Source organism: Hoplias malabaricus, chromosome 6 (genome assembly GCF_029633855.1).
Source record: "Hoplias malabaricus isolate fHopMal1 chromosome 6, fHopMal1.hap1, whole genome shotgun sequence".
Taxonomy (NCBI): Eukaryota; Metazoa; Chordata; class Actinopteri; order Characiformes; family Erythrinidae; genus Hoplias; species Hoplias malabaricus.
Window position 1 is genome coordinate 22,739,355 of NC_089805.1, and position 21,159 is coordinate 22,760,513.

At 39.8% G+C, this 21,159-nt stretch overlaps 1 protein-coding gene across 1 annotated transcript in view; it reads right to left on the reverse strand.

Annotated features, from left to right (window-relative positions):
- Nucleotides 1-21,159, reverse strand: part of kcnh8 (potassium voltage-gated channel, subfamily H (eag-related), member 8) — a 95,611-nt gene that overhangs the window by 45,590 nt on the left and 28,862 nt on the right. The window contains exons 3-6 of the mRNA XM_066674310.1: nucleotides 20,878-21,009; nucleotides 16,023-16,153; nucleotides 15,046-15,280; nucleotides 10,067-10,224 (exon numbers count right to left, since the gene is read on the reverse strand). Coding sequence (XP_066530407.1) covers nucleotides 10,067-10,224; nucleotides 15,046-15,280; nucleotides 16,023-16,153; nucleotides 20,878-21,009 — 656 coding nt within the window. The remainder of the gene's footprint in view (nucleotides 1-10,066; nucleotides 10,225-15,045; nucleotides 15,281-16,022; nucleotides 16,154-20,877; nucleotides 21,010-21,159) is intronic.

Genomic DNA, 21,159 nt, shown 5'->3' on the forward strand with positions numbered 1-21,159 from the left:
CTAAATGTAGAAGCATCTAAATGACAAAGGCAAAACACTTATGTCCCTAAGCTAGACCCACAATATTAGGAAAGGTGGTATTAATTAAACTTATGAAATGGTGCTTAGTCCTTATCAGTAGGACACCCTCAGAGCAACAATGACGGCATTTCAATCTGTGAGCACGAAACAGGAAAAGCTATAAGGTCACAACAGCCTAGTGTCTTTACAAATCATTGTCTAAGTCACTAAAGATAATAGCATTCAGACTGTATATGTGGGTATGTGCAGTGAATAAATTAGATTAAAATACGGAAGGCTTTAGTGGGAGATGTTAAAGAGACAAGGGAGCCAATGCACACACATACAAAAGCATTGTTAAAGTGGGGCACATATTCCTTAAGAATAACTGGAGCTGAAGGACATGGTGAATACACCTTCCCACAACCTCCCACACAATCACAACCCACCAACCCACACACAAACACACACATACTAGACTTGATTGAAAGAGGCTTGACCCTGAAACATAACATGCCATCTTCATTCAAAGAATATTAATTTATTGCTAACATCTGAAAATTGCTTTCCACTGAGATATTTCTGCAGATTTAGGAACATGTAAAAAATCACCCTTGGCTGAGACTGGGCTGTCTAACATTTTTATCGTCAATATTTTTTACTGACGAAAACTTTACAATAGGTTTTATTTTTGTAACAACTGCAGCAAGAGAAATGATCAAAAAGAGCTTATGTACATTATATATTCTCAGAAAGAGTCACTTCCTAGAACCATTATAAAACTACCTCCTAAAACAATAGATTTTATTGATTCATACTGAACACCTCTTGTATAAGAATGTTTAGAAAAATATGGCTTCACCAAAGTGTTGAAACCCAGCTGTTAGAAACTTGTTCTTCAGAGTCTCAATTGATTGCGATAATTGGTTTATGTAAATAACTAGAGGGAGTTTGAGTATAAGCAATCCAGCCCTTTGATACAAAACAAAGTTGTATTATACCACATCACACAAAAGCCTGTCAATTCCATTGAATCATAAAAGACAAAAACAGGCGTTGAAACACAGTTCTGTCACTCAGACACATCAGCGTAGGAACTGGTTCATTTCCACTCCAGTGTTCTCAATGCCAGATTAGATCATGCAGTGCCCCCAGGCAGTACAGTTATTGTGACCTGTCACCATGACCACTGCAAATAATAATCACCTTCTGATCATACTGTTTACCCTTTGATAATAACATGTGGAAAGGTATGAAACCAAATGCATCAGTATCAGTAATAGAACTGAGATCTTGTAATTATTCCTGAAAGATTAATATGCAAGGAGAACGCTATCAATCCTATGCAGAAACACTGCAGAGTTCTCTGTGCTTGAGCTCTGAGCTCATCTGGGGTGTTTTGAAAGTCTGTGGAAACGTGTGCATGTGATCAGATGAGTTCACATTTCAGCTTGTTTTTAGGAAAAATTGACATGGGGTTTTCTGTGTCTAAGACAAATGGGACCAGCCTGACTGTTACCAGCAATAGGTGCAAATGCCAACATCTGTTATGGCTTGACATCAGTGCCCATGGCATGGGTGACTTGAATATCATCGCTGTCCAGTAAAAAACATGTCTCCAAATAGCAAATTTGCAGGAGAAAGAAAAAGGAACATTTTGGAGCCATCTTGAAATGTTTCCACATTCTGTTCAAATGATGTAGTAAATTACACAAAAATTAAGACACATGTTTTTCATTGGACAACGATAATATGTGTAAAGATCCCATTGATGTGAAAGCATCTCAGTGAGTTATAGAAAGACATAGCCATCATGGCAAATCTTTTGCAGGAAGTCCATGGTTATTTCAGAAGGACTAAATAAAGCCTAATTCTGTGTATGCTACAATAGGGTAGCATAAACACAATATATGGTTGCTCTCTATCAAACATGTTTGAAGAGCCTCCCATATTCACCTATTTAAGGTAGAATGGAGAAATCAAGCTTGGTAGCACACAGCAAAAATGGTTCACTAGTAGGTAGATGCTTTAGTGATGCCTGTTCATGTGTTTTAAATGAAAAAATTGGAAATAAGAAGTGTCTCAAAACTAGTTTTGTTTATAAATCATAGCGCTAGCTTTAGATTCGCATAAGTCTCTTAAACTAATCCATTTAAGGTGGAACTAAATGCTTGAATACAAAAATTATATATTAAAAGCAAGGATCTGCCTTGTAAAATGACATTTGTGATTGAAGGGAAAATAACACCAGCCTTGTCTAGTCTAAAATGTTAAGGGGGTTTAGAGAGTAAATTCTTGGAAATGCAGGGAAAACAGCTCTTTCCATTTTTGCCTTTCACTTAAGTACACAAATGTTTAGTGACATCACATACAATTGGTTTGTGTAATTAAAACCGATAAACTGGAACAACAGTTGCTTCAAAAAGTTTCAAAAACTATAGTGCTAGCTTTGGCCCTTAGGGTGAACTAGAGCTTAGCAACGCCAATAAGACTCGTAAACGGACACATGTAAGCTGAAACGAATTGTTTGACTATGAAAATTGTGAATAAGAAGCAAAGTTCTAAACGACATTTATAGTGGAAGGCAAAATCGATAAGCAACTAAATATGTTGATTATGACACATTCTTTTTAGCTGTTACGGCCCAAGTTTTTAAAATCGTCTCTTGCTTGTTTGTTCATTTTTCCTCAAACTGCCAACCTGCTCGAACTTTACATCTGGGGAGGAGGGGGAGGAGGCAAGCAGCTCTCTCCACTGTTTTGGAACTGTATTATCATTCTGATTTTAAACTCTTGGTGTCAATATTACAGATTGCTCCTTTTTATTGGATAGGTGGTCATAACCTCACTCACAGCTTAGCAAACCAGTAAATGGCCCAGTAGGCCTTGTGTGCACACTGTAAAACTGACAGAATGGGAACATCACAGCAGTGCCATGTTTTTTCCATTCTTTCTGTTTCATGTCAACAGCACAGTGGCTGTATCAAACAGGCTTAAAACTCTGTCCATTCTCTTAGATGTTTATATTTATCAAACTAAGGACCAAAACATACAAGTCCTGCTCGTGACTACCAATACAGCACTACACTGACAACATGTGTTGCACAAGGTTTGGCACAGGCTGTAAATAGAAATTTTAAAGTGAGTGTGAAAATAATATAAAGATTTCACATTTAATGAAGAGACACCAAGCCTATAGATCATTTAGTGACACTCCTTTGTTTCATTCAGTGTAGTTCTAGAGTTCTTTTTTTTCATACTTACAATACCTTATCTCTAATTATAAAACTGGTTTTCTATGGAATCGCTCAAAGAACCCTTTGCAGCGCCTTTATTTTTAAGAGTGTAGTTCACCAAATTATCTAATACACTGTAGTAATACATTGTATAAACACAATTTGTTTTATATAATCACAAAACAAAATGTTCTAGATCTAAAGAATAATATGATCTAATGTGGTGCAGCAGGTAGTGTGGCAGTCACACAGCTCCAGAGACCTGGAAATTGTGGGTTCGAGTCCCACTCCGGGTGACTGTCCATGAGCAGTTTGGTGTGTTCTCCCCGTGTCCGCGTGGGTTTCCTCCGGGTGCTCAAAAGTGTCCGTGTGTGTGAGTGAATGTGTGTGTCACCCTGTGAAGGACAGGCACCCTCTCTAGGGTTTGTTCCTGCCTTGCGCCCAATGATTTCAGGTACGCTCCACAGTGCTAACAGACAATGAATGAATGTCACTGCTTGACTTCAAGCTACTCTTAAGAGGACATCCATTGGCTCAAATCCACTGGACCACTTATACAAGTCACATGTAAATGTGCACAAATCTACTTTTACAGTAAATTAATATTTTTTTTATAAATAATATAGAGTTATCTTAAATTTTATTATGTCATTGAATGTTGCTATTAACTGGCAGCTGACATTCTTAACCGTTGTCCTGAAGTGCAAAAAAAAAAAGTAAAATTAAATGTGAAATCGTGCTTTTTGCTCATTGTGCAACATTTACAAGAAATCTGACCTCTGCGTTTAACCCATCCATGGCAGTGAACTCACACACTCATGATTAATGGCAGTGAACACACTGCGAAGGTGAAGCACGCACTTGAACACTAATGCATGCGGATCCAAACATTAAACTATGGAACACACAATTCAACATGGCTCTGCAGAAGCTAACACACAAACAATGAACCATGATGCTAGATTACACCCCACAAAAAATCGTTCATTTTTTTCTGTGCTTGATTGTTGTTAGACTTCAAGGTCCGCACACTATATGATATGTCCTGAATGACACGCCACGCACTTGACGGCTCTGCTCCTCAAAAACTTGCGGGAGTTTCTGCTCCATCGCAAGAGCAGTGGGGGAGTTTCTCACACAGAGAATTGTGTCTGAGAAAGAAGGCAGCAGATACCTTGCTCTGACAGGCAGCATTTTGAAATAAAGGTGTTAGTAACTGAGTCACATATGCGTTAAAGGCAGCAATATAGGAACACATGGCCAGGGCGCCTGTACAGTAACACTGTAGGCTCCAGACCCACCTCAACCCTGACACAGACTATGAATTAATGATTCCTTTCTTAATTCAGCAACTAGTGTTAACCATTCAGCATTGGTTGTTTTATCCAATTATCTATGCATTTATTTATTAGGATGAAATGTTTTGCCCTCAAACTTCAGGGACACCCAGGCCTTTGCCCAAATTATAACAGAAAACCGTAACTGAAAGATCCTGACATTGCATAAATATAAAAATGAGACAGCATGTGGTGCAAGTAGTGGCGCAGGACATATGATGTCTAGGATCAAAACGCAGACATTATATCAACAGTAACTGTCACACATCGCCTACACTATATTACTTTAGTCAACACTAAACACACAGGCACACCAAAACACTGTTCGTCAGCTCGTTACCGTGGAGCCTCTGGCAGAATCTGTAAATAATACCCATTATATTGTCCATTATTATAATCACCAGTCCACTTCCATAGAGAGCTGGCACCCCTCTACCCCTCCAGCATTAAATAATAATCCACAGCATAACAGCCATCATACTTCATCTAATAATCAAATATTAATAAGAAAGACAGAGGAGGATATGGGTCTCAGGAGTTTGTGTTTCGAGAACATTACTGTTATTAAGAGAGCAATAACCCTGGACATGGCCCCTGGTTCTGTGATAATCAAAACAAGTGTGTTCTTATGGTATTAGTAATAACAGCACATTACAGTCTTCGGTCTTGAATGTGCATTGTAAAATATATTAAATTAGAATATACCCGTTTCTCTATAATGTGTGCTGCAGTTTAGAGGTGATGTCTAGTTACTTTGGAGATGCAAGGTTTCATTGCAGCAGTAACCAATTATAGATGGAAAGCTCCAAAAATAATTTCAAATTAATTTGTAAATTACAGAAAGTCGTAAATACATTCCTTTTAGTGTGACTGTGATTAACACTGAATAACAACAAAAAACAATGCGATGAATCAGATAATTTTTTTGATTGTTGGAAGTTCATTAATTCAGTCAATATCTGTAAACGCTTATTCAGTTCAGGGTTGCAGTGGATCTGGAGCCCATGTGTAATCACTGGGCACAAGGCAGTGACACTTGTATGGGGCAGCAGTCCATCACAGGGCATCACACACTCACACATTCACACACATCTTGAATGGCCAGTTCACTTACCAATGTGGGTTTTTGGACTGTGGGAGGAAACCAGAGCAACTGTGTTGAGCTTTTAAATTGTGTTGTGTTATCCGCAGTTCAGAAAAATATGGCACCTGGCTTGACGTGTCTTGGAGGCAGCATGTGCTTGTCTCACTCTCTGTTGTGCATTCATTTGTCTTGCAAACAAACATGTAATCATAAAGCCTTAGATAAAGCCTTAGATAAAGGATGTGATACCTTAAGTAGTTAGCCTTAATTTGAAATTTTATTACAGCTGTACTCATATTTACATGAGTCTACAGTTTTAATATAGTACATACAATAATATACAGTACATACAATAATATACAGATTTTAATCTGAATGTCTTTAATTAAATGTAACAGTGTTGATGACAAGATATTTAGAAAAAATTACAAAGTAAAATATGTTTTTTTTTTCTTATTGCACAACAAGACTGTATACACCAGAGGAATAGCTCTGGGAAAAATTGTATTTGCTACTTCTATTTTGAATCATTTAATATTTTGCGGTACTTACTTCTGTTCTATGTGTTTGTGTGTGTGTGTATATATCTTATTAGAAAAGGGGCCTGGTGTAAATAACACACCACTAAGGGGAATTAGGGTTGAGGAAGAGGGGAGGAATTAAGTGCAGATATTTAAATACAGTGTGTGTGTGTGTGTGTGTGTGTGTGTGAAGAGCCAACACTGAGGGTTACCAAGAGACTCGGGTGAAATCTGTAATTGGTTCAGATTTGAAGGAACAGCCCAGAGATCACCAAGGTTCATGTTTCAAGCACCAGGAACACTTTCATTTTTCTCTCATTCTTTTTCATTCTCTCTCTCTCTCTCTCTCTCTCTCTCTCTCTCTCTTGCACTTTTCAGTTCGCTTTTAATAAGCCACAGTGGAACTGAAGTTATGTTTGATTTCCTTTCACATCATAGATGGTTCATTACTGTTTATGTGTGTGTGTGTGTGTGTGTGTGTGTGTGTGTGTGTGTGTGTGTGTGTGTGTGTGTGTGTGCATTTGCCTTCCTTGTGAGGCCCACGTGATGTCCTTCAAATGTAAAATTGTGTTAATGTAAGGGTAGATTTAGGTATTTAATGGCCTCAGAATTTGTGAAAACACACACACGTGTGTGTGTGTGTGTGTGTGTGTGTGTGTGTGTGTGTGTGTGTGTGTGTGTCCAATTGATCATACAGCCTCACCTGAACTGAAAACCCGCCTGGCTTTTCTCTCAATTATAAACAAAAGCCTTGTGATCCCAACAAATATCAGTGTCAGTCAGCCACTTCTCCCACTATAAACCCCATCTTCACCTGATCCACCAAGAGACAGACATTACCCAGTCTACAGCCATGATGTGAGAAAAGTTGAGATCCCCTTGATTCCAGAAGAAATTTTGAATTGTCCCAATACTCCATATCCCAGAATGCACCAAAAAGTCACATGACTCTACACCTGTTTCACTCACCAGAATTCTAATCATGCACAACTGTTTGTACGCCTATATAAACTGGACTCGGGATTTGTGACTATGCTTATTGCTACATCCCTGAGGTACTGTTTGCTCCCTGTGTTTGACCCGTGCTTGTTTTTGACTTCTCTTTTGAACTCGTGTAAATAAACTCTTTTACTGTGATCCACAAGTGTCGGCTCTCTGTCTGGTCTTGACATGGATTAACAAGTATCCAGAAACTCCTCAATATTTAGTTAAAGTAAGTAGAAGTTGCTACTTCTAAAACTAAGTGTGTCAAAATTGTCAAAACAGAAGTCAGCTTGAAAAAAGAATGAAATATTAACAAAGAACTGCAAGCAGCACTGATAAATGATAAATACAATGAATACAAAATAAGAGATCTGAGAAACGCAATAAAAAATTGGATAAACTAATCTCTACAACCATAAAAGTCAATCATATAGCCGCATTTTATACACTTAATGTGACATCTTTTTGTCTAAAACAGGCCATGTAAGTGGGAAAAATCTGTGGGCAAGATCTAAAGATCTGGAATTGAGCAGGTGAAATCTGGCCTTTCCAAACATTTCACTGTTTTTACAGTGAAGCAGTGTCCTAGATTGCAACATACACATTGCATCAAACTTCCATAGCATAAAAAATATATTTAACTTCTCAGCCTTGGTGCTGTAAAGTAAAAAACCTCATATTTTATTGTAGTTTAAGTTGAATTATAATTATAAGTGATGTTGTGTGTACCAGTGCTACAGCCATTCTTTCACTTGTCAAGTTAGCATATCAAAAATGCACAACTTGACCCAACCTGATATCATAGATCCCGCATTATAACAGTGCCAGACAAATTGCATGAGCACTGGAAGTCTTTTTCTTTGTGAGCAGTCTAAAACCTGGAGGGAAGTGAACAGGTCTAGTTCCCCCAGGCCCTCCCAGAACTATGCCTCTGGTATATACAGTCCTGTTGTGCAAACAGAAATAAAAAAACATATTTTACTTTTTATTTTATTTTTTCTAAATATCTTGTCATCAAAACAAGCCAGAAAATCAACAGCGCATATTTAAACAAGACTGTACAGAATATGTAACTACATAGCTTATTTTATGGGTATACTATTACATTTAAATTGATATTATGCCACTTTTAAAAATATACAATTTTCAAATGCCATATTTGTTCTAATTTATAATAGGTGTCTCTGATAATGATGTAATTACACATTTACATTATTCATTCATTCATTATCTGTAACCGCTTATCTAGTTCAGGGTCACGGTGGGTCTGAAGCCTACCTTAAATCACATCGCACAATGCGGGAACACACCCTGGAGGGGGCGCCAGTCCTTCGCAGGGCAACATACACTCACACTTTCACTCACACACATGGACATGTTTGAGTAGCCAATCCACATACCAACGGGTATTTTTGGACAATGGGAGAAAACCGGAACAACCAGAAGAATCCCATGTGGACAAGGGAGAAAACACCAAACTCCTTATAGACAACCACCCAGAGCGGGGTTCGAACCTTCAACCTCCAGGTCCCTGGACACGACCTGTTGTATCACTGTACTGCCCTACATTTACATTATATTTAGCAATAATGTATAATCTTTAGGGAATGCCTCTGTTACATATGGATTATAGTAGTACAGCTTATTAATTTACACTTATATATCAAAGTCAGTTTTATTCATGATGTTATATTTATGTATTTTCTCTCTTGTTACTACATAATTACATGCAGTATAATTACAAAAACTGAAGTGGTAACTTTCAATGGAAGTCAAGGTAAAAAGATTTTATTCGAAGTAATTTATGGAGCATTTCTATTGGATCATTCATTATGAAATTTTCACACAATGTGAGGGACAGCTGCAGGGCTCATGTGACATACTAAACTAAAAAGCGACAAAAACAGAGATACATGTTTTTCTTTGGTCAGCGGCGATATATTTAGGCAATACATAGGGAGCATTATATTATAAGGTAATACATTTAGCAGATTTTGTATTGTTAGCTTCCCACAGGCTGATTAATTACACCACATTTTCCAACAGGTATCTAACCAGCCATTCATGGATGTATTTTTCTTCTGGCTAAAGTCATGAATATTTTATTGGATTCCCAACATGTGCATTTAATTTGTTATTAAATGCACGATTATCCATGATTGTGTAAAATATAATTAATATACCAGATACGATTTTGTTTATTTTTATTGTTTTGTTTCAGTAATTATGTTGTTTTGGTTAAGCTATAATGTGGGAGGATGTGTAGTGTGTTCAGTATTATAATTGCAGTACAGTTTCTACTCTCCTGTATTTTTGTTCCAATGGCTCTGTTCCCTTCTGTCCGAGCCATATGGTTAATTAAAGAGTTAAAGGCTATCCATCGTGACCCGAATCTTGTTTCCTTTACTTCACGCCCCAGAAGAGACAACAGTGGAGCAATATATTCGAGTGAGCAAAAGTCGGGGTTATAATTGTTGAAATAAAGAACATTGTCAATTAAATGATGCTAATTCACTGGAGATGACACAGATCCCATAACTTGCTAATGGACATGTGTTAGAAGATGCTGGATTGAATACTGGAGGGAAAAAGTCCAATCCTGTAACAAATCTATCCTGAAATAGCACTCACTCACCCTATTTCATATTGTAATTTTAGCCCCTTAAAGTGGATGTGGCCATTTCTGGAACCAGGCATCAGTTTCTCATTGTTGACTTTTATATTAGCTGTATAGTCATTAGCAAATACAAGTATTGATAGAGAACTAACAAGAGGTAATTTTGTTTTGTAGTAAGGTAATTACATAATTTACTACAATGTTGTTATCCAATTTTATTTTTCGTATTATGTACAGAAAATGATTTCTGATGATGTGTTTGGCAAGTGCTTCTTAAGTGAAACTCACCACGCTGACTTTGAAGGTGTAGAGGAGGTCAAAGGGAAGTGCAGCCACTAAGTCAATGATGAACCAGGTGGTCAGGTAGTGGATGCAGATTTGCCGAGCATCAAAGATCACCTGCCCTGACTTGCTCACGTATGTTGTGCGGAAGCTGAGCACAATGTCTGCCAGGAGTCAAAAATAGCACAGAGTCAGCAGGTTCAGACAGCTCACATGTCCAAATACATCCGGCCTGAGCTCCAGTCTATCAGCCACAGTCTCAGCCCTCTGAGAGGAGGTCAGACCAGACACTGTGATAATTATCTACAAAAGCGCTTTGAGGAATATTGTGATTGCTTTTAACTACAGCCTGAGTGTCATAGAGAATTAATAATGGACAAAACAATGGACAAGATTTCAGGTTTCAGTGTGATTGCTACTAATGCTTTTAGCTGTTGTCTCATAAATCTCATATAACACCACCCTGATATTAAAGAGACGGCGGACCACTGTTGGTCCACTGAGGGCAAAGTTGGAGGTCCACTAGTGTTTTGCACAGCGTTTTCTGGGCGGACCACTAGTGATTAAACAGAATTTTACACAAAATGCCACATTTTAGCACTTTTCCATTCATAGTCCAATTTACATTTTTTCCTTCATTAGGTTATTTTGTTATTGTTTATAAATAAGATTAGTAAATAATTTTAATCCAGCACAATGTCAACATTTTCAGCATAATCATTTTATATCAGGCATATACTCATTATTATATTTCTCATAGTTATTGGTAATATTTGTATTAGTTTGTTTTCCAGAAAAAAAAAGGCTCTGTGAATTTAAAATCTGTTTGAGGAGATTAAAAATTAGTTAGCTATATCCTGTCAGTGGTGTGCCAGCCTTTTTATGCCAGTGGACCGATATATGCTCACTGTCTGGGTAAATGTGCGATCTAATGGCGCTTTTCCACTGCATGGAACCTACACGACTCTACTCCGCACGTCTCTTTTGCTTTTCCTCAGGCCAAAAGTGGTAATTGGTCTCTGGAGCCGCGTTGGTTTTCAGTCCCTGTTAGCTCCGGGTTCTAACTGTGTTGAGTACTAAATGGTGACGTGTAAACCCTCAGAGCGCTGATTGGCCAGAAAGACGTGTCTCACCAAGAAATGCAGAGCTCATTCAAATCCAGCACAAACTGCCACTTGTATCTATAACGTTACAGCAGCTTTCACATTTATATTTATCGGACTCGTAACTTTACCTCAAGGGGTTTTGAAGAATTTTACATGCTCCTTGGGCCGATGGCCGACGAAATTTCCAGTGAAAGCCGAACGTAGAAAAGTAAAACGGATCTGTAAGAACTGGGGCGCAGAGTCGTGTTCAGTCCAAAATCAAAAACAACACGCAAATACACGACGAATAAACAGCGCCTAACTTTACCGCCGCAGTTGTTGTAGTTTTAAAAGCCAGTGATTCCTGTTAGAGACGGGGGTTTTCGACGTACCTGCTCCATTTCGCGGGGGACAGGCTTTAAGTGTGCCGAGCCGAACCGTGTGGAGTCGAGCCGTCTAGAGCCGGACCGATGCGGTGGAAAAGTGACATAAGTGCATAGGAGTTATTTGGAAACTAGGATGAGGAAATCTAATATATAGACTATTTTTTTCCACCTGTGAGTAAACCATACCTCCACAAAAAAAAAAAAAAAACCTTCAATTAGATTTGGCAAGGGCTGGATAAGTTTCTGGATGTAGGCAACATCAATCACTCTTGCATCTAAGAATTAAGCCGTTTAATAATATGCTGCATGTTCTTTCAGAAATGAACGCTTAGTGCGGACAGAAGACTCTGTCTGTATCAGTATCCCTATTTAACGGTCAGCAAAAATTAACCTTTACTCACGAGTCGTGAAACAGGCCAGTGGTCCCTGTGCATCAGTTCGTAGGTAAATATCCCAAATGGGATTTTTGCCAATTCAGGTTGACCAGTACGACTGTACATTAACATCTGTGTTGAGATGTATTTTCCACACATCGAACAAGGAATTCACTGCACTATATCACCTCTTCTCAAACTATGAATCTGGTTGTACATTGATATGTTAATATATAGCAAAACCACTTTTTTAAATCATTACTTTCTTGTTTGTTAATGTAAATTCTATGGATTATTTACAGTGTATATCTATTTTTTCCCATAGAATTATATTGTAAAAAAATGATTAATGAATATCTCCTCCTTGGATCACCACCTTAACGTGGTGGAGGGGTTTGCGTGCCTGCGTGAGCCTAGGAGCTATGTTGTCAGGGGCAATAGCCCCTGGTAGGGACTCCCAAGGCAAACTGGTCCTAGGTGATGGGCCAGACAAAGAGTGATCCATAAAGACAAGGATGAAAAACACAAGAACATGGACACAGCCTCCCTTGCCCGGAGTAGAGTTACCGGGGCCTCACCCTGGAGCCAGGCCTGGGGGAGGGGCTCCTTGGCGAGCGCCTGGTGCCCGGACTTTCACTCATGGGGTCCGGCCGGGCTTAGCCCGAAGGAGTTACATGAGTCCACTCTCCCATGGGCCCACCACCTGTGGAAGAGGTAGTAATCCGGGTCTGGTGCATTGTGGATCGGGTGGTGGTCGGGGTTGGGGGCCCTGGCGTTCTGATCCTCGGTTACTAAAACTGGCTTTTGGAACATGGAACATAACCTCTCTGGTGGGAAAAGTGGGCCATGTTCCGGACCTCCATTGTTGAGGCGGCTGAACGGAGCTGTGGCTGCAAGGTTGTCGATGCCTGTCGGGGTGGCAATCCCCGCACTCGGTGGTGGACGCCCCAGGTGAGGGGGGCTGTCAAGCTGAAGAAAGAGTCCTATCAAGCCTGGTTGGCTCAGGGGACTCCGGAGGCAGCCGACAGGTACCGAGGGGCCAAGCGGCTCACGGCTGAGGCAAAAACTCAGGTGTGGGACGAGTTCGGTGAGAACATGGAAAACGACTTTCGGTCAGCTCCGAGAAGTTTCTGGCAAACCATCAGGCGACTCAGGAGGGGAAAGCAGTTTTCCACCAATACTGTATATGGTGGGGTTGGGGAACTGTTGACCTCGACTGGGGACGTCATTAGGCGGTGGAAGTAATACTTCGAGGATCTTCTCAATCCCACCAGCACGTCTTCCGCAGAGGAAGCAGAGCTTGGGGGCAGTGCCTCTGGACTGGCAGACTGGGGTGGTGGTTCCCCTTTTTAAAAAGTGGGATTGGAGGGTGTGTTCCAACTATAGGGGGATCACACTCCTCAGCCTCCCCGGTAAGGTCTATGCAGGGGTACTGGAGAAGAGAGTCCGACTGATAGTTGAACCTCGGATCCAGGAGGAACAATGCGGATTCCACCCCGGTCGTGGAACACAGGACCAGCTCTTTACCCTTGCTAGGATCCTGGAGGGTGCATGGGAGTTTGCTCAACCAGTCTACATGTGTTTTGTGGATCTGGAGAAGGCATTCGACTGTGACCCTCGGGGTATTCTGTGGGGGGTGCTCAGGGAGTATGGGGTACTGGGCTCTTTGCTATGAGTTATCCAGTCCCTGTACAAACAGAGCAGGAGTCTGGTTCGTATGGCTGGCAGTAAGTCCGACTGGTTTCCAGTCGGAGTTGGACTCCGTCAGGGCTGCCCGTTGTCACCAGGCGTAGCCAAGTGGCGGAGGGTGTCCGGTTTGGTGGTCTCAGGATTCCATGTCTGCTTTTTGCAGATGATGTGGTCTTGTTGGCTTCATCAAGCCGGGACCTCCAGCTCTTGTTGGACCAGATTGCAGCCGAGTGGAAGCGGTAGGGATGAGGAATCGTGCTCATCAAGTGGAGGAGTTTAAATACCTCGGGGTCTTGTTCATGAGTAAAGGAAAGATGGAGCGTGAGATTGACAGGCGGATCGGTGCAGCGTAATGCGGGCTATGTACCGGTCTGTTGTGGTGAAGAGAGAGCTGAGCAGAAAAGCAAAGCTCTCGATTTACCATTCAATCTACGTCCCAACCCTCACCTATGGTCACGACCTTTGGGTAGTGACCGAAAGAACGAGATCACGGGTACAAGCGGCTGAAATGAGTTTTCTCCGCAGGGTGTCTGGACTCTCCCTTAGAGACAGGGTTAGGAGCTCGGACATCCGGGAGAGACTCGGAGTGGAGTCGCTGCTCCTCCACGTCGAGAGGAACCAGTTGAGGTGGTTCAGGCATCTGGTCCGGATGCCTCCTGGTCGCCTCCCTTGTGAGGTGTTCCAGGCATGTCCAACGAGGAGGAGGCCCCGGGGCAGACCAAGAACACACTGGAGAGACTACATGTCTCTATGAGACTATATACCCCCGGAGGAGCTGGAGGCGGTGACTGGGGAGAGGGAAGTCTGGGTTTCTTTGCTCCGACTGCTCCCCCCGCGACCCGGACCCGGATAAGCAGTGGATAATGGATGGATGGATGATTAATGAATATAAAATTTATGGTTACCACAAAGACATAATGCAATATATTTGCCACCATAGTGAAATTATTGCAACAATATCTGTATATATTTTACTGTAAATCTGACACTTTTTTTAAAGTGCAACATGTAGTGTTTCTTTCAGTAAACGTCTACAAAAAAAATCTAGGATATGAAAATACTGAGTACATTGATAGATACCTATCAGCATTTTCATTTTGTAGATTTTTCTGCTACCATGTCCACCATGCCTTATTCATTATATAGTGCACTATTTTGGGGTTCTGCCACTTTGTAGTAGTGTACAGAAACATAGTGGACAATATTCAGTGCACTCAAACAATCCCACAATACACTGCAAAAAGACCTGTACAACCCATGCACATTAGTGGACAGTGGATACCCATAATCCAATGGCATGTTTGGAAAAAAAACCCACAAGGTAAAGTTCGAAAACATTTACAACCTCCCTGAATTCAGTTCCCTATAACAGTACAATATATAGTGAGTAGTATAAAGTATAAGTGAATAGGCAGCCATTTTGGACACAGCGTGTGACTCAGCTCTCTTACCAATTATAAAGAGGATCTCCACTGCAATGTCGCTGACTGTGGTGCTGCGCGTGAGGTCATCATCACCAATAAAACACACATTGTACGGCACAGTCACAGCTACATAGAAGGTAGCCAAAAGAATTAGCCAGTCCCAGCCGGCCTTAAATGTGCTGAAGTGAAGGAGGATGAATTTTGACTTCTTGGCATCAGCGACTTTATACTCAGGCAGAGCAGGCGTATCACCAAACACATTCTGCATCATGACCACAACAAAAATAAATAAATAAATAATAAACAGGAAAACCATCAGATTACACCATGATAAAGAAGCTGTTACATAATGTGTTATAATAATATAGTAATATAGTTTTTTGTCTCTATACATTCATTAGTAATACATAGTTAACTACTTCATCAGTAGTTAACAAGTCAGCACAGTGGAAGAAACAGATCAGTCAAAACATTAAAATAAAATGGGTAAAATTGGCAATAGCATTTAATAGAAGGACTAGTCTTTAATTGCAGAACTATAGTTGCACTTATAATTGGAGCTGATAAAAAATTTTACTTATCAATTGTTTAAATCATGTTTGAAGCTTAAGGTGTTATTAAATAACTCAATAAATAGCTCATTTAATTTTTAATAAAGTCTTCTACAGCTCTGTTCACTCGGGTTTCAGTTGAAAAAACAAATGGGGCCTGTTACAACACTATTTCAAAAATCATATTGTTATTTTTTGAGCAACAGAACTGGTCTTGAATGATTTATAACACTGATTCCCAAATGTCTGAAGGGTAGTGTGATTTCTTACAATATTTCACAATGTCCTTCCATGTATTTCTATGTGCATGTGTTTCAAAAATGTGTGAATGTTTTTGCTGCACATATTCACAAATTTATTTATTGATGTGTATTCTCTCTCTCTCTCTCTCTCTCTCTCTCTCTCTCTCTCTCTCTCTCTCTCTCTCTCTCTCTCTCTCTCTCTCTCTCTCACCTTGTTGAGTTTGATTTTGCTCTGCTTATGCCGGTTGTGCAGGTGTCCTGAGATGTGGTAGAGGACTGTGCTAGAGCGAAGCCGAGACGAGCTGAATGGAGATCCGCCTTTAACCCGCCCACGGCGACGCTCTGAGGAGGAGTACAGGAAGATGCCATTAAAAAATAAGATAAGCAGCAAAGTACTTAACATGATAAAACCTTTTTTTAAAAAAACATAATGCAATGCCATTATATTGATTTTATTCCATTAGAGACTGATTCTGATTTTTTTTATATGTATACTGCTTTATCTTTATGGCCAAATAAGGGTGTCAAAAGACAAAATGTTTTGCCATTCCTATCACTTGAAGTAACCTTTATTTATTTCTGTTTGTTTATTTTGTGTGTTAATATTCAAAAAGTCATTAATAAACCCAGGCCTACAGCAACAAACTCAAAACACCAGTACAAAACCCAGTTTTACAAATAAGATCATTCTGAATGACAGTTTATATGAATGGGAACGCATATGATGATTTTGAACACAAACCCAACACTATAAACCCTAATGTTCAATGTAATTAACTGGACTGAGTGATTCTAAATTAAAATATATTTAAAAGTTACACTCAATTAAACAATTCAATTAATATCAACAATTTCTTCTTTTTGAGTTTGTGAAACTGTAAAATTTTAATTTAGCAGAGTCCTGTTTGTGGATTTAAGTAAAAAAAGCTGGATATGTGAGATTTTACTGAACTTAAATATTATGAGTTTATGCAGCATGATATCTGAAGTCACAGACATAGGACCAGTGCAGTTATTTCCAGCCAAGATGGTGGATGGTCTGGGGTTCACTGTTTTAAGTGAATTTGGACAGGTTCATGTGTTTATTTCAGTGCAAGGGGTGGTGGCGCAACAGGTAGAATCACTGTCACATGGCTACAGAGTCCTGGGATCGTAGGTTTGAGTCCTGCATCAGGTCACTGCCCTAAGACGTTTGGTGTGTTCCCCCATAGTGCAAAAACATAAGTTGGTAGGTGAACTGGCTGGTCAAGAGTGTCCTTAAGTGTGAGTGTCTGGTGCCCTGTGATGGACTGGCACCTTGGCACAAACAATGCATGAATTTATGGTGCAGCAGGTAGTGTCGCAGTCACACAGCTCCAGGGACCTTGAGGTTGTGAGTTCAAGTCCTGCACCAGGTGACTGTTGGTCTGTGAGGAGTTTGGTGTGTTCTCTCTGTGTCTGCATAAGTTTCGTCCGGGTGCTCCGGTTTCCTCCCATGGTCCAAAAACACACGCTGGAAGGTGGACTGGTGACTCAAAAAAAAGTTCCGGGTAGGCTCCAGACCCACCATGTTGTATGCATTAAATGAAGTAGTAGACACTTAAAATAACTGTGTATGCATACTTCTGACATACTTCTGAGTTTAAGAATTTAAAAAATTTATGGCAACTGTTTATCTTAATTTTTTTGAGTTCTGCTAACTTACTCGGGTTTACAGTGAACATTTCCATTAAAAGGGGGAATTATTGCATAAGCTGTGTTCTGAATAATATTTAACCCCCCCGAAACTGTTCCTCTTTTTTTGTGAAGCATCAATGCTTTAACCTGTGGAAGAAAAATGATCCACTGATTATTCTAAGGGCAATTTGTCTTTTTTGAAGCAAAAGGGAAGAAGTGCTTGCTGTCATTTCCATACAAAGAAGTAGGAGTAATTTTCTACCCTGGTTTTATTCACAGTGGCCTGTTTTTCGCTTGTACTGACTGTTATCCTGGACCATATTGTTGTTACACATAAATAGGTGCAACATCATGAAAAAACAGGTGTTCTCTGCCTGACCTGCTTACATATAGGTGCACGTTTTCAGTAAATCTCAAAGCAGTCTGAGGTAGCTAGTAGCATTTTGACATAAGTCGTATATATAATACATATTTTTCATATGTGGTCAATCAATCAAGAAACATTTAGAGTCTGAACATCAAGAAAATTATACGGGACACTAGCCTTGAATCAAGTCATAGTTCATATTTAAAGAGAGCGGTGATCAACCAATAGCATTTCTCTTGTTATATACCAGTATAAGAGGCACAGCTCCTGCTAAAAACATCCTCAAAAATGACCGTCATGCTTTTACACTCTCATTGCCTTTCCTGGTCTGTTATTGTGTGTTTCTTGTGTTTTCTAGTTGTCATATATGGCTCTGATCTGTTTTTGGTCTGGTCTCTCCCCATATCTCTGCCTTTGTCCCACGTCATTAGTATTGTCACCTTTGTCTCCTGTGTATCCTGTGTCCTGTGTATATATACCCCCTTAATTTCAGTGTTGATTCGTCCAGTTTTGTATGTGTGTGTTTCTGCTCCACATATCAGTATATTACTGGTTTATGTTTGTTCATATCAAGTTTAGTGAGGTTTGTTTTAATAGGTTTCTCGAGTCCTGCTCGTGTTTATTTACAGATTTTGCATAGTTTCTGGTTTAGTTAAAGTACTACTTGCACTATGCTCTTCTCCTCATCTATGACCAACTCTGACAATGATGTTTCTTCTGCCAAATGTAACTTTGGATTCAGCGTTTCCTTAGTTTCACACCAAACATTGTGTCCCATCTGCCCCAAGTAAATAAAGCTCATTCTTATCACTAAATTGAATTTGGAACAGTTCTCCTCACAACACACTCCTCAGCAAAAGGTAAGTTTAGCCTTTGATAAAAGGCTCAGTTACTGCAGACTGGGTTATCAGTGCAGGTTCTCTCAGACAACATGACACTGTATGCCCAAACAGAACATTTGCCCATTCTGAACTGAAGTGACATTTGTCTTACATGGACATAGAGACTTAATGAATTAGTGTTACTGTATATCTTCAGTAATATACCTGTAGAAATGACACCTTTCTCTTACAATGGCTTTAATGGCTGAACCATCTCTTCCGACTTCATCTTAACAAGAGGGTTTTATCCATTCATTTATTCATTGTCTGTAACAACTTATCTAGTTCAGGGTCGTGGTGGGTCCAGAGCCAACTCAGAATCACTGGGCGTGAGGCAGGAACACACCCTGGAGGGGCCAAGAGGGTTTTAATCACCTTGAAACAGCTATCCAATGAAAAACATGTGCCTCCATTGCTGTCTCCACTGTTGTCACACTGTGTGAAATTTTCATGATGAACAGACCAATAGAAATGTTCCAAAATTACTTGGAATATTATAATTTTACATAGACTTCAATTAGTAGTTAAGAACCTTGTAAAGTTACTATTTTGGAGATACATATTTTTCTTTGGACAGTGATGAAATACTCAATCTGCACCTTGGGCGACTTTTGCTGTGAATAAAAAGACCCTTAACAATGACTAACATGACAAGAGAAATCAAAAGGACTTTCCGGTTCCTTGAAACAGAAAACATAATGAACTTGCAATAACACTTATAGTAAGCTGCATTTAAACAAATCTAACACTCTTTGCTCACCTAGTAAGATACATAAACATCATATTCCATAATCAACATGAAGATGGAATAAATGCCTAGTGCAAAAGCTGAAGAAATTGTGAAAGATCCTAAAAATGAATTAAAACTGAAAGAGACAGACCAGTCACTAACCTTGTTAGCCAGAGGCTTTGGTGTAAAACATAACAAAAGAGTCCAGAAAGGGCAGAGAATGGATGGATAGATGGAAAGATGCCTAAAGGGGAACTGGGGGGTGGAGGGGGGGGTGATGACTATTAGCAAGGGGTGGAGATCATATCAAGCTGCAGGGGATGGAGGAGGAGAGTACAGACAGAACCTCATCCATAAAGGAGTGCAGTCAGCAGGGAGTCCGGCAGCACTGTGCTTATAATAGAACCTAATGAATCCAACCCCAATTTACTATCACACAGCAGGTCACACAGTAAGAGAGAGGGAGGGAGGGGTGGGGGGATGGTGATGAGGAGGGAATAACGGGAGAGATAAATGACTGAAACAAGTGAGAGAAAGGGGATGAAAAAGAGTAAGGTCAAATGTGGGAATCCCTGTCTAGAGTCCTCTCCAACCGAGCTGGAGGCACACTATGATCTAGGTTATGGGCCTGATGGGGCAAAAAAAAGGTGTTTTCCCTGTCCCAACAGTTCCCTGACCACATTCACCATCTCTCACCTACAAATGACTTAACACAGACACTCACACACACCATCATACTACTGGGCAGGCTTTGGTTATCATCTCTCACTGACCTGACTGTAATATTAGGTATAAAAATAAGTGTTTTCTGTGTAGTCAGTATTCAAAATTCAATTCAATATTAAAACATTTTACAACCTTTTTTCCTATAAAGGAAACAAAATAGAATCGTCATTTAATTCAATGAAAATAATTTAAAAATTCATATGGAACTGGAATGCATGCAGAATTACATGCATTGATTTGTTCTGTTCTTCTGGATAATATTGCATCCAAAAGTCTGTGTGACTTTAGCTTTAGATGATTTAAAGATTCAATGGCGATTGTGAACATATCATATTAATACTTATTTTTAGTGTTTTTTAAGGCAACTCATTTTAACTGGGAACAGTTAACATGGGAATGTGTTACACTATAGAGAATGCTCTAATATAAACAGAGAATCCAATAATAAAAAAAAAAGTGTAATGCATTTATCCTAGTGATAGAAACCAGTGCAACACGATAAGATAAAAGTATGCATAATCTAATTAATAAAGACATAATCATAGCTGACACAAGAATAAATCTCATGAACAAATTAATAAATTCATAAATCTCTAGTGATGTCTCTGACACATATACACACACACACACACACACGCTTGCACATACACACTCACACACACGCACACGCACACACACACACACACACACATACACACACACCAACCTTCCTTCTTTTCCTCCAGGATGGCTTTGCTCTTGGTGTCTGTGATGTCTTTGAAAGAAGCGAGGAAGAGTACCACATCTCCTTTCTCATTCTTAATGGGCACAATGTCCAGTAGACACCAGAACACACAACCTGTATCCAAGAAGAGAGACAGAAGAAAATTGCTTCAAAATCACACACGCACACATAAACCCCAAAAGACAGGGACACAGTATGATGATAATTTCAGAGTAAATCAGAGGACAGGTTATCTCAAGGGTCTGCAAGCAGAGAAAATCATGA